The sequence below is a fragment of the Dicentrarchus labrax genome, unplaced genomic scaffold, assembly GCF_905237075.1.
Source record: "Dicentrarchus labrax unplaced genomic scaffold, dlabrax2021, whole genome shotgun sequence".
Classification (NCBI taxonomy): Eukaryota; Metazoa; Chordata; class Actinopteri; family Moronidae; genus Dicentrarchus; species Dicentrarchus labrax.
The window spans coordinates 34,732,657-34,747,766 of record NW_026136721.1 but is presented as its reverse complement, the minus strand read 5'-3'; the positions used below and the strand labels follow the sequence as shown (position 1 = coordinate 34,747,766).

The 15,110-nt window shown below is 41.1% G+C and overlaps 1 protein-coding gene across 4 annotated transcripts in view; it reads right to left on the bottom strand.

Moving 5' to 3' along the window:
• The window catches only part of LOC127354098 (neuronal PAS domain-containing protein 3), a 286,712-nt gene that overhangs the window by 188,768 nt on the left and 82,834 nt on the right, over positions 1–15,110 (bottom strand). For 3 of the 4 annotated variants that reach the window (XM_051383751.1, XM_051383752.1, XM_051383753.1), the window contains exon 2: positions 12,136–12,234. The exons of the other annotated variant lie outside the window; for it this stretch is intronic. In XM_051383751.1, the coding sequence (XP_051239711.1) occupies positions 12,136–12,234 (99 nt within the window). The remainder of the gene's footprint in view (positions 1–12,135; positions 12,235–15,110) is intronic. 4 annotated transcript variants of the gene reach the window in all.

Genomic DNA, 15,110 nt, shown 5'->3' with positions numbered 1-15,110 from the left:
TGCAGCGGTTCTGTCTCTCTCTCTTTCTCTCTCTCTCTCTCTGACTCCATCCCTTGTAGGTCTCTGACTTGCTTTCTGATGTTACATTCCCAGTAACTGGTTTTAGACATTGGAGGCCAAAATATTTCACATTTAAATTAAAAAATTTGGTTGAAAAGTGTTTAGGTCGTAGCTTTTAACTGTATATCAATGCAGAGAAAGTCATTATTATGCAACCTGCTTTATAGACAGGACTTTAGAAACAGACTGAGGGGTGGATGTCTTCTATTGGTTGAAAATGGTTGCTTCAAAAATACAACAGAAATTGATTTCTTATCTTTTGCCAAATTATTAATATAAAATCTGGAATGAGTCTTCAAAATATGCACCATGTTTTCTTATATGTCGAAGTCCCCACAAGTTGCTAAAACCTCAAATTTACTTTACGATTATTAAAGCCAGGGCCTAATCGTGTCAAAAAACAAACTTTCAAACTAATTTAGTTCAATTTTAGCCCCGAAATTATCAAATTTGAACTTTGAATAGCTAAAAACTAAAAACAGACACTCTTCTAATTCTGTCTTTTATTTGTAAGTCTGTTCTCTGTTTAACTCAATACTCCTCTCTCCACCTCTCTCCTCCCTCCTCCTCCTTATGCTCATTCATTTTGATTGATCTTTAATTGGGGTAATATCCAGCAACATAAATTTATCTGGGGACCCCTGGAGGTCCCCTACAGGCCCTCAGTCCACACTTATAGATCCACTGGACTAAACAGTGTCTCTATTGGGGCTGATGTGTGAAAGATATTTGACAACCTCTCAGTCTAAGCAAGAGATCAAAAAAAAAGAAGAAAACTACAAGCACCATAAAACATGAATTATCCCCTGAAAAACAAACCTGCGTGCATGCGCGGTTAATTAGAGCGAACTCCAGGCAGCGCTGCAGCCGCTTCGCCTCCCCAAAGTCTCTGACAGCCAACTGCCGACGGCCTCCCGCGCTCGAGCCAAGCGAATCTGAATCCAATTAAAAGTTAGAGATCAAGTTCGGCTTCAAATCGTAAATGATTTGCGAATCAAAAAGGCGGCTGGAAGAGAAATCAAAGGCAGAGGTGTGTGAAGTCCTCAGGTGAGCCGCTGGAGCTAACGCGGGGTTACAAAACTAATCGCCAGGGTTTGTTAATGGAGTGTGCACACAGGGAACACGCACCAAAACAAACTCTGGTCCATGTAAACTCATTTCAGAGGCAGAAAAACAGGCAGACAGACAGGAGGGTGTCTGTAGATTCCTCAGAAAGGACAGACAGCTGCAGTGTCAGACGGTTTTTACAGAGCTGACTGTACCCTGCAGCTCATAGACATCTATTTATTATAACACCTCTCTCTTTCTATACTTCCTACTTCAACATTCCTCTTTCTCTCCTCCTCTTTGTCCTCTGCCACGTACATTTCTTACTGTAAGTTCTTTCATCATATAACCTCCCATTCTATCTCTTAAATTCTGGAGTGACAGAAACTTGTGGTAGAAAGTATAAAAATTCACATTTTTAATGAAAAATACAACAAATGTAGTATAAATAAATTATTAAAACAAACCATGGGATAATGTATATAATTCACCACATGGCCAAAAGTATGTGGATACCCCTGTACTTCAGGGCCTGTGTGCTGGCAGAAGATATTTGAGTTGCCTATAGTTAAATATTAAAATATTCATGCTTGAATTGTTGGAGCTAATACATTTAAATGGTTTAAGTCAATCGGTTTCCTCAAACAACTTGAGTTAAACTAACTCCTCAGGTTTTACAGTGTACTGGGAGGTCTGTGCCGGATTAAAGAGATGGATTGGCGGCTTCAGACCTCAGAAACACTGAGACGCTGCTGCAGGTAAACTGAGACAGTCTGATACTGAAGTGTGTCACATCACACACTCCCACTGCTCTCTAACGTGGTTCTGTTCTACCTTTAAATAACCAGACTGCATCTCCATCCTCACTGCAATAATAAAAATGATCCAGAAATATCTAAAAGTAGAGAATGATCAACACGTGGGCCCTGCTCAAAGTCTGACTGCGGTCTTTAGAAATCCACAGCAGAGTGCAGTGGAGCCGGCACTGGATGTGGACAGGCACTCATGTTTATTCATGCAGCTGTGAGCTGCAGACCTGCAAGGTGACTGGCTGTCACACACACACACACACACACACACACACACACACACACACACACACACACACACACACACAACACACACACACACACAAATGTATGCAGGTGCAGGAAAAGACAAACACTCACACATCTGGCCTGTCTATCACCATGGATCAGGGAGATAGAGGTGTGTGTGTGTGTGTGTGTGTGTGTGTGTGTGTGTGTGTGTGTGTGTGTGTGTGTGTGTGTGTGTGACAGAAAGTAAACAACAAAAGCAGCTTATTCAGTCTGATACTATACGTACTACAGTTTCACTACTGCGTTACTCTCACTAACACTGTCTGTCTGTCTGTCTGTCTGTCTGTGTGTGTGTGTGTGTTCTCTGTTGGCTGCAGCACAAGTGACTGAATGTTTGTAACATTTTTACACACATAAGTTATTTGACGATATTAAATGAGTGAATAAATTGACATTGATGAATTAAATTGAATGTGTTTGGCGTTGGTCGGACACAAGTTATTTGAAAGTGAGTTCTGCAAATGTATGATGTACATTTTTGGGTTTTATTTTGACACTTCATCATCTTTTACATAAAAAATTAATTGATTAATCAAAATAATAATTATTGCCAATATATTCTTTTAGCTCTAATTATTATTTCTTCTCCTTCTATCTCCCCCTTTTCTTCACTATAGTGGGCTTTAACACCACTGTATAAACTCTGTGTGTGTGTGTGTGTGTGTGTGTGTGTGAGAGAGAGAGTGTGTGTGAGCGCATGTGTGCGTGATCTCGTTAATATTTCACACTAACCTTACAGGCATGTGTGAGTTTATTAATTATGGCTGAAATGTGAAGCAAAGACGCTCATGAATAACAGCAGCCGCTACTGCCTGTCAATCACACCGCTGCAACGGCCAACAGCTGGATCATTACACACACACACACACACACACACACACACACACACACACACACACACACCTACACACACACAAACAAAGTCTGACTGCAGCGACTCAAAGTGATTTAGATTTAGCATTGTGTGGGTTTCATTCTTCTGCCTTGGTGAAAGGTAATTCTTTACCTTGGAATATTACATTTAATAAAAGTCCTTAAAAAAGGTCCACTTACAACCTTTTTCTCAAGCTTTCAACAGCATTTCTTCAGGTGTTCATCAGTGGATGGAGTTAGATACTTTTTCATTAGATAAGACCATGAGTGGTTGAAAGCTCCAGAAAAAATCTGGTTATAACAAACTGTGGTTGCCAGAACTTTACCGTAATAAATACAGTAGAACTTTTTCTAAAATTACAGTCAAATGATATTAGTGCTGTTGAGTTTTAATCCATATTGATCTATATCCGGTTGTTTTCTGTGCAATTTACAGTCCACTTTATTCCGTTTAAATCCCTTTAAAATGTTGTATAAATAAAGTATTTGCCATCAGATATCACAGTGTTTTACTGTTACTGAAACTTTAACCTATTTACAGTTTACAGTCTTTTACTGTCATTGTCTGAGAGTTTTTCACAGTAAAATCTTCAGACATGTTTTACAGTGTAGTATAACAATAACATAAGTACCAGTGAGAAACTGCAACTCCTAAATAAAATCAACTCTCATACAACCATAACAGCATCTACTGATAAACACTGAACTGCAATAATAAAGTATTGATATTAATATTAATAGTAATACATCGATATGAAATGCTACAGCTGCTGCTAAATTTTACTGCTAATAAAGAGGACGTATACTGATACTGTACCACCCTAATACACACACACACAGACTCTTTACATCTGTGTGTACACATACACACACACCTACACACACACACACACACACACACACACACACACACACACACACACTCACTCTGTCTTAAAAAGCAGCCTCATTGCCGTACTCACAGAGCGGTAAATGCTCCGGGCTTCTAAATCACACATTACACGGACCTGCTCAACTTAATTTGCCTTTGATCTTTTTTTTTCCTTCAAAAACACTGAATTACAAATTCTCTCTCTCTCTCTCTCTCTCTCTCTCTCTCTCTCTCTCTCTCTCTCTCTCTGTGTGTGTGTGTGTTACCCCCCCCTCTCTCCCTCTCTGGACAGAGTAAATGAAATTAACAAGGCTCACATCAGAGGAGGTGTGTGAGCTCTGGCTGTAGGCTTTCTCTCCAACGTGAACACCAGCCTCTCCTCTTTTTTTTTTCTTCCTTCCTTCATGTTTTTTTAATAAATTTGCACTAATTGAAAATCTACAGCTCTCTGACAAACAGGCTGAACTGTTAAAATAGATTTCTATCCGTCCACGTGCAGCTCTTAATGGAATGAATTAATAACTTTAGTTTGAAGCCAGAAATATAAGACAAGCAGGAGGAGCAAAGAGTTTGTATGAAACTACAAGTGTTTGTTTGTGGACTCAAATAAATGTGGAAGAACTATTATAATCTATTAAAATAAAGACCACATTAACAATTAAGATTGATTTAATGTACAATATCAGTTCTTTAAATTTCGATTCAGTGCTTTACCTTCACAGGTAGAGTTTGATTTTACTGCAAGAGAAACCCAAATCCAACATGCAAATTTTAAACTTACAGGACTTAAAGAAAATAATAAAATTCTGAACTGACAAAGAAAAAATACTACATGGTGGTATCAGCTGGTTCCAAACCTTGTTATAGCGACAACACAGCCTCCTCTCTTTTGTTAAACAAACCAGTAAAACACACATTTTTAATGTGGAAGCATTTGGTGCAACAGGTTTGTATTTATTATATATTCTACCTGCAGCAGAATTTAAAAAAGGCTGAGAACTGTCTAAGAATAAGAGGAAAACTGTGCCTTTGTAATAAAAAAAAGTCGAGATTATGAGATACAAAGCTTTAATTGTGACTTAACGTACATTTTTTTTATATTACCATATTACCGGCAGAAATACACTTCCATACAAATCCCTGGAAACCATAAAATAACTCTTACTCAGACTGCTATACATGTACAGTAGGTGAAGCTGATTTCGAGTGGATTTATTCTTCCTTCAAGCTGCAGAACATGAATCAAAGTGAAGGAAGTAAATGTCCTACGAGGCCTCGTCCCGTTTCCCTCTCACTGTCTCACTTCTAATACCACAAAACCAACAACACGCCCCAAACAGACACAGGAAACTCCCTCCTCTCCTGTTAAAACTGTCTAAAACACGTCTACAGGCACCACAATGGAGCACAACAGCGGGTTTTATTTCATGTGCGCGGCGTCTCTCTGGCGCTCCGTCTTCCTCGGGGGGGAAATCTCGCTGCAGTAACAAGCCTGGGCGATGCAGAGAAAGTGCCGCGGGCTACAGCGAGCAGCAGCACAGCGGCACAGGCAGGTGAAGACGGGGTGAGAGTCAAATCTTTTCACTGTAAACAAAACCCCGGGAATAAGGCAAATAAATATATGTTGTGGGAATAAAAGCGTGTGTGTGTTTGCTGTGGATTTGAGGGATTGTTTGCGGGCGCCACAGGTGGGTAGCTGTCCAATGAGGTGAGGGATTTGCAGTTATGAGGACGGATAGACGAGGAGATGAGGGAGCTGTTATCAGAGAGAGGGCTGCGGTTAAGAGCTGCTACTGAACGCGTGTCAAAAACAGAAAAAAGATGTCTTTTCAACACTTTTCCGGAAGCGGTTTGGGACTGCGCCGCGTTGCACGTCGTCGCTCAGGTACGTCACGCGTCAAAGATGATGCGGTGGTGATAGGAGGCGAGGGATTTGCAGGTATGAGAAGTGATGTGGCGTTCACTGACAGGCACCTGTGTGTGTTCGGGAATCTAAAGAGAGGCCAAATGAAGAGTTCAATCGTTTATCTGTTTATGTTTTGTTGCATTATTCTCTCGGTGCAGTGGAAGCTCAGCGCTGACAAAAACTGGTTTATAACAGGAAGTTTCTAGTAGCATTCACAAACTACTATTGCAGTCAGCTTCTCCCAATTAGGATTCCTTCAGTGTTCATGGTTCAGGAGCCTTCTCCCACGCTGTTGGACAGACATGGGACGTCCCGGAGGGGCTGCGAGCCGAGCTGCTGCTAACGTTAGCTCAGCTTGTTTCTCTGATAACTTAAGATCCAGACGTCCGATGACTAAAATCCTTCATCCGGTTCAAATCTAGAGTTAAAAAGCACCAAGATCTAAACAGTGGATGGTAACAATGTGGCTTCAGACTGGATCAACAGTCAATGTATGACAGCTTCTGGCAGACAACCACAACGCTGACGCAGGCACAAAGGGGATATGACGCCATCGACAGGCGACCGGTCAGTTTGAACATTGTTGGAAACATTTGGGATAATGTAAGAACTCAACTACATATAGAACATAGTGCCAGAGTTTACACACTGTTTAATGAGGAAATGTTATAGCTTTAAATATCAGATTAAAGAACATACAGTGGATCAAAGCAGGTCTTGAATATGCTTTCATTTGCCTAAAACTAAAACAGAAGACACAAGGCCCAAACTATCGCGTCAAACTGCTGAACTGAACTGCACCCTGACCACCTCCTTTCTGTGTGGACATCCTGAATTGGAATACCACTGAATTTAAAGGTCCAGTGTCGAGGATTTAGTGGCATCTAGTGGTGAAGTTGCAGATTGCAACCAGCTGAATATCGCTCACCTCAACCAAGCATGAAGGAGAAACTACGGTGGCCACAAATTCACAAAGAAATGCAACAGGCCCCCATCTAGAGGTAGTGTTTGGCTGTAGAAACATGGCGGTGTAACATGGCGGACAAGAGGTCAAATCAGCAAGGTCAAGCTGCTTTTCTAGAGGATTCTGGGAAATGTAGGTAAAATGAGTAGATGATTGGAGCTTTCAAATAACTTCAGTGACGTGTTGATCTCCCCAGATTAAAAAAACAACAACTCAATACTGGAGTCTAGCGGTTCGAGTGACGGACACAGGAACATCCCATCGCCGCGGTTACTGAATGTTTAACAACTTCCTGTTTGATTTCTTGAAGGTAAACAAGGTTTCAGGTGATATTAGCTAAAACTCATCCTGATTTATTTCAAACAAACCTCATCAAACATTCTGACTGTTGATTTCTGTGGCAATCAGACAGATGGGCCTCAAGATCAATGCTTCTGGACTACAAACATCGCATCACGACATCAAAAGATCTGCGCTCCTCTCACACACACACACACACACACACACACACACACACACACACTTTCTCCTCGTCTAAATCTATACAATCCATTATTAACATGTTTCCTGCCAGACAAAGACACAGGTAGATGATAAAATATAGAGAAATAAAAGACAAAATAAGAGAAAAGGTTAAATTATTGAATTCAGGGCGCTCTCTTCGAAATAAAAAGACACACAGAGGCGAAGGGAAGGAGAGAGAATCTATATTGTTTTTTGGAAAGGGAAGGTGGAAAGTAGGTTAGAAAAGAAAGGCGAGGGGAGAGAGGAAGAGTGGCATCAAAGAGAGAAAGTTGAACAAAGTCAGCGACACGCCAGGAGTCGACTCATGCGACATGGGAGAGGGGAAAAAAGACCCACATCAGAACGTATCACACCTCCGTCATCAAACCAACACTCAGAGAGAGAGAGAGAGAGAGGAGAGAGGTATGAAGGTAGGAAGTAAGGAAGGAAGGAAGCTATAAAGGAGGGAGGAAGAAAAATGAGGAGAGAAAACAATAAAGCAAAAGAGAAAAAATACAGAAAAAAATGCGTGAAAGGAAATAATAAAGAAAGAAATAAAGTAAGTCAGTTTATAGATTTATAGATATGGACAGCACATTTGTCCCCATGCAAGGATTAGCTAACGTAGCCATTAGCAGCGCGTTGTTTGGCAATTTTATCATCTACGTCGGTGAATTAAGGATTTATTTCCACCAAACCAAGACGAACAAAGATGCTTTAGGTAAGGTTTTATTTTCTTATCTTTTTTTATTATATTATGTTGCAATGTCAATGACAACGTCTGCTAGCTAAAATGAGTGTTTTTGTCTCTGGAGTCTGGTGGAGAGTGATAGTGATATTACGGCTGTTTGTGGTTAAACTAAAGGTCTATCTCTGTAGGGATCCTTTCCATAATGCTGTCAGACACTGACAATAACAACCTGAGTCTGTCAGTGGCAGAAACAACGTCTTTTCTTTGACGGGCACATTTGTCCCCAAGGATTAGCTAACATTACCTGGCAGCACATTTCGCCAATATTTTCTCATCTAACTCCGTGAATTAAGGATTTATTTCAACCAAACTAGGGTTGGTGATTGTTGGAAAGACTAACAAAGACACTTTTGGTCAGTTTTATTTTGTTTCTGTACAGTATGAAGTGTATTTTAGGATTATCTGCGAGGTAAAATTATTAGTTTTGTCAATAGAGTCTGGTGGGTTTTAATCTCAGATGCTGCTGATCTAGTGCGACATCTAGTGGCAACTGAACTTCATATATATAACCTTTGTTGTGTGGTTAGTGTTGGGGAAAGATTGCAGTCTCTCATGTCCCATCCAACCCCCCCGACCTCCTCTCTCTCTCTCTCTCTCTCTCTCTCTCTCTCTCTCTCTCTCTCTGTGGCTTCCTCCTCTCCTCCTGTCACTTGGATGCAAACACACATTGTTCTGGGGCATTTGCTGAAATGACTAATGCTGTCATTTCTCTCGGAAGGAGAGTTACAATCGAGTAGTTTGGTGTCTTCGTCCTGCTGATGGAGGTAGCAGCAAAACACAGACTTCCTGTTTGTTCAGTCAGATAATGACACCTCCCCCTTTCTTCTCCTCCTCCTCTCTAATGCCAGTAAACAAGACTCAAACAAACTGCCTCTCCTCTTTCTCTGTTCCCTCCATTTTCCTCCAGCACACCAAATCCTTATTCTCTCTCCCCCTCTCTCTCTCTCTCTCTCTCGCTCAGGTACCATTTGAATAACAGCAGCTCCCTGTTGTGTGTGTGTGTGTGTGTGTGTGTGTGTGTGTGTGTGTGTGTGGTTTGTGTGGGTTAGAGAGCAGTGGGTGAGCTCTCCCTGGTACATCTGTCTCTTTTAGTTTACAACCACTCTGCTAACTTACACACACACACACACACACACACACAGCAACACAAAAAGAAGGAATCACACATGCATGTAAATACATACTTCCACTGAGAAACACACGTAATTCAAGTAAATGCGCACCGTATCCAAAGATACCTTTACATGTAAATGTATGATGGTATCCACACACACACTCACACACACACACACACACACACACACACACACACACACACACACACACAGGGAGCTGTAAGCAGAGTAGACAGGTGGAGTGTATATCAGGGGCCTCTGCGGCCACCCGGCTCCTCCACCATTTATCTCAATTTCACCTTCTAGACACACACACATGCTCTTAACATTAGAAAATACAGCCAGAAAAAGTGAGAGACACACACCATGCACACACACACACACACACACACAGTCTCTATTGTGCCTATCCCACAGAGGTGTCTGTTAAAATTGGGTTTTCACCTCAAACATTCTGCAGGTAGCCGTTCTGAATTATAGTGGCAGGTAACCATAGCAACAGCAATGATGCTTTAGACTGTGTTAGCAGTTAGCTGACCTACTGTTTGTTGCAAGCTTCTCTAAATCACATACAATAGACTGATCTGGGGTCAAACTGTACTCCTCTTTTACTCCAGAGTTGTTTCAGTTACTCTTTCCGCTGTGATGGGAATGCAGTAAATGCCCCCTTTGTAAAGCACTGATGAAGTATTGACTCCAAAACTGATTTATACTTTGCAAAGAAGTATTACAAACACAAAGCTGAATTTTCCTGCTGCCTGACTCCCTTCGTATCAGTGTTGGGCAAGGAATGAATAGTAATAATATTACAGCAATAATATTACTTCCCCAGTTAATAGTAGTGTTACTACTGATTTCAAACAATCCAATCCCATACTTGGATTCATTTTTGTAACTGTAACAATAAATTACATTTTTTAAGTAACCATCCCAAAAATGTTCAGTATGATGTAAACTCTCTTTATGTATCGCTTTATTTTTACCTTTAAAACTCACTGACTGTAATACAACGTGTAAAACCTGCACTTCACAAAACTGATTCCTTTTAGACGTCTCGATTATACTTAAGTATGAAATATGAAATATTGTATCAATTCTCATAAACACTGTATGGATTCTGTGGTTAGACCCTGTGTTAACTGAGGTCTATGGTGGTGGATGTAACAGTGACTGTACTATGACAGTTTGGTAAAACTGTGGGTTTTTAGCTTACAGTAGCGTAATATATCACAATATACTGAATCGTCACCCCTGTGTCGTGATACGTATCGTATCGCTGGATCCTTGCTGTTTTTTTATTGATCACTATTGATTACTCAGACTGTACCTTTAATATAAACACACCACAGATATACAAGTGTATCAGATGTGTGTGAAAAGGCCTCTCATTTTGTGTGTGTGTGTGTTTATACTGCCTAAATGGTGTTAAGCTCGTCCTATAATGAGCTATTAACTGCCGTCTCCTTTCAGCTCTCCGCCTGACTCTGACACAAATCCCTCCTTTATTCTCCAGTACTGTAATCCACCACACACACACACACGCACACACACACACACACACACACACACACACACACACACACGGAACACGAACGCACCACAACATCAACCACAATGCATCAGGCCTCAGTTCACTTCCTGGTGTCAAATCCCCTCTTCTCTCTGTTCACTGACAAAGACCTCTGAGGAGGGAGGGAGGGAGGAGAGGGGAGAGAAAGGTACAGAAAGAGGGAGTCGGAAAGAGGAGGGAGGGATGACGGATTGAAGAGGAATGATACGATTTTATGGCAGCGTTTGACAAAAGCTGCAATCCAGACTGCAGTCAACACACACACACACTCACACACACACACACACACACACACTGATACACTTAACACACAAAGATAAAGACACTCACACACTCACACAGACAGCAGGAAGATTTACACATAACTGTAGACACACAAAAACACACAACACAAACAATCTGCTGTTGCTAAGACTTAACAAATAACAGTGAATTATGCTCAGCAGCAGGACCGATACATATCCAGATACATGAGCTGCGATACGATTCAGGGACAATGCATTTTAATATGGATTCAATGCAGTCTGATACAGTTCTTTACATATAGTTAATGTAGACATCTATTTTACATTCTAAATTATAATAAACCAGTAATATAAACGTGACATTGCTTACCTTTAATTAGACATATTTTAAAAAATACCAGAGAATCTCTTTTCTTTATGGGAAAAAAATGGAAGACAAATGTCTCATCATGTCATGTTTATTGCTTTTCTCATCTATAACGTTAAAACCGACACAGTGTGGAAGAAGATACCAATTATGATCACTGAAGCACCCAGTGAGGCAAGTTTTAAAAGACTTCTCATAAATAATCCAAATGTTAAAAAACTGACAGCTAAGATGGAACGTCCCTGGATGTGCTGTAATGTTTACTTATTTTACTATATATTCTTTGTATGGATGTTTTGTTGTGTGCAGATCGCATTAAGAGTAGTTGTTACCTTGGTGGCAGCTAATGCTAATCCAAGAATAAAAACTAAAACAAACGGGGGTCCTCTTCTGGTGGGGTCCGCCATGTTGAGCCACCATGTTTCTAGCCCAGAACGGACAAATCGAACACTCTAGACACGCTCTACATTTGGCCTTTTGCATTTTTAATGAGTGTGATAGCTCCTTTTCCCTGCATTTGAAATAAGGACCTTTTTGATTTAATTGACATCCAGAGACTATGCTAAGCTAAGCTAACCATAAAGAGACAAGAAAACCCTCCATATGTTTGACTAGGTAGAACACCCCCCCGAAAAAAAACAGAAGTAGTCCCACCAACACCGGCTCCATCACATCAGGTCAACAACAACAGCAAACATTCACACTGCTCACACACTACTACCACTACTAACTTCTACTACTACTGCTACTAGCAAACGTTACCATGGTGAGGAGGTATGCTGCTGGCCGGCCAGGTGAAGGGTCTTGGGCCGGGCGGCGGAGCAGCTGCCTGCATTAGCCGGCCGCTCCCAGTAGGGGTCACTGTGAAACACACAAAAAAACGTGAAGAGGTTCTTTAAACGACAGACGTAAGAAACAACGAGCAGGAGAAGAGGAGGAGGAGGAGGAAGAGAGAAATTATGATGAATCAAGAAGCAAGTAAAAAGAAATACAAGAAAACAGAAGGAAAGACAAGAAATGACAAAGGATTAAAAGAATTATACACAGCAAAATGCAATGTTTACACCCAGTTAGAGAACATAATGTAAAACAAGTTGCAGCAAAATATATTTAGACAAGCAGATAATGATAATTTGGTTACAGCTTCATGTGGAAATGATGAACAATTGGGCATTTTTAGCTCAGTGGACAAAAAAAAACAACCTTCCTGACCTTTCTTAAGGTCTTAAAAATTCTGAAAAAACCCCAGTCCAGCACCCTGATCCCTAACTGAATACCCCCGAACAGGGAGCAGACTCACACTGTGCAACCAAACATTAATCAAACCCACAGAATTTTATGTTAAATTCCAGCGGAGATCAAAAACTTTCCAAATATACCAAACATGTCAGGCTGGATTTTGAGGAAATGTGTATGAAACACACAGGGAATAGGGAAGAACTGACCTGCTAGGAGGCCCAGGGGGTAAACATGAGGTGTGGACCCCCCACTGACCACCTCTCACTCTGCGTGCATTATAAACCTGTACCCCGCTGCCTCGGAGTACCCACAGTGCACAACACATGGAAGCTCCATGTTTTACCTTGAGCGCCAGACACAGACCAGTTCTCCTCTTCTGGGAGAGTCACTCAACCCTTTTTACAGGACAAGGCCCCAGGATTAGGTAATAATGCCGGAGCCACCTTGATCCAGATCCTTTGAACCAGAGTATCAGTGTCTTCTGATTTTTATCACTCGTTTCTGTCTCCAAGCATCGCTGGAGTTTTTAACCATTACCATGCAAAATGAATCGAAGTACAATAAATAAATGACCAACTTTGTTAAGTCAGGGTTCAACGTCAAACTTTCACTTTACTCCGTTTGGGTAAGTAGGTCAGAAGTCCTGTAGTACATTGTTACTTTACCTTTGCAAGTTGTTTTTAACTTTGCTGCCATGAAACGTTTTTCGGACACTTAACGTGCCTTTGAAAAACGCCCCCATTGTTATCGGCCTTGCTCTCAAATTTGCGGCAAACCGCGTAAGACAGAGTTGGGAGTTTCACCCACATCCTGTTAACACCAAAAAAAGGCAAGAGGTCGATCAGTACTGTGCATGTGCATCTCTCAACAGAGAAGAGAGGAAAGTGAGATGGCTCATTCTTTCACTAATTCCATCATCAGGAAGAAATTATGAGTTTCATTCCTTTTGAGTTTTTTTATTTTACTTACCCTGGATAATCCTTAACCCCTAAATTCCACCGGGCACAGCGCATTCATTCAATGTAAACATCATACAGCGTCAGTGGGAAGCTGATACAAACTGACACGGATGAGGATTTAACAACCTTAAATCTACAAACGGGATGATAAGGCTGAAAGACAAGTCTGAGCATTTGTATAAAAACTTGTACCCAAGCTTTTTAAACCCCAATGAAGTCCAGGAAGGCAATGAAAGAAAGCATTTAATTTAACTTTTGTCCTTGTCCATGAATAAAACTCTTCTATTTATCCGTATGCTCAAACTGAAATCTCTCGTTGGCTGGTTAAAAGTGTCTGGTGAATTTCGACATGTACCTGCCAGCGCGGCTGGTCAAGTAGAACAGCTCCTGCCTTTGGAAATATTCAAAAAAATAAATAAACCTCCAGTTTTTTTGTTTTTTTTTTCTTTCCTGAGAAGCTAAACCCCGCCGAGTGGGACTCGAAGTGACACGGAGTCAAATACAAAATACAAAGCAGCCCCAAAGTGACTGTCTATGCACAGTGAATTATTTGAATTTTACACACCCACCAAAGACAGGCTGTCAAAACCCATGCCGGAATGGATTTTTCATACGGAGAGAGGGAGCGAGGGAGAGCCGAGGAGAATAAAAGAGGAGAGGAGGAAAAAAAAAAAAACAGGAGGCGGAAAGGGGGCGAGAGACACCAGGAGAGACAGGCAGGAGGAGGAGAGAGCGAGGGAGAGGCAGTGAAGCGGTGCTGGCTTGCAGGAGAACATTAGCTGCACTGTGTAGCGCACCATAAAACCATTGACATTGTCGGTCTTGCTTTGTGGACGAGTATTATTGTAAAACACAGTTTTCTGAGGCGAGCCGGCCGCTATTGTTCTTGTCAGAGGGTGAAGCGAGGGCACCGCCGGCATAACTTATTTCACTTTTAAAGCTATACGGGAGGAGGCAGAGAGAGTTGGTTTTCAAATTAAACCACCGAGATGTAAGTCCAGAGATTGTATTACTTTTAGATTTGATCTCTTGATGCATGACTAGGAAACATATCGCTGCTGTCGGGGGGGAGACAAAAAAAAAAACAAAGATAAAAAGAAAGCAGACATCTGCAAGAAGAAAAGCAGGTTTGTTCTCAGGGAGGTCGGTGTACTTTGCTGATTATACAGCGAGGTTTAAGCAGGTTTCAAGAGACGGAGAGTCTGACTCAACCCAGGAACGATCATATCAACTTCCAGACCACGTAACAGAAACAAGTGGATTATTAGAGTTTAGGTATTTGCACAGTAAACCCGACTTTTAACAAAAATGAAACTTGGGGTAAATAGATAAGTTATCATCAAATATCACATGAGACTGAATCTCTGACTGAAATCTGACAAACTTAAAGACAAAACTGATGAGATCAGGTTGAATGCAGAAGCAAAATACACTGATAACCCCTCTTCCTCGATGTAAGAAAACCAGAAAAATACGCACAGAAGGTCTATATCTCAGCATTTGGTTCATTTCTGTGAAGAAAAGTAAATGTAAAGTGAA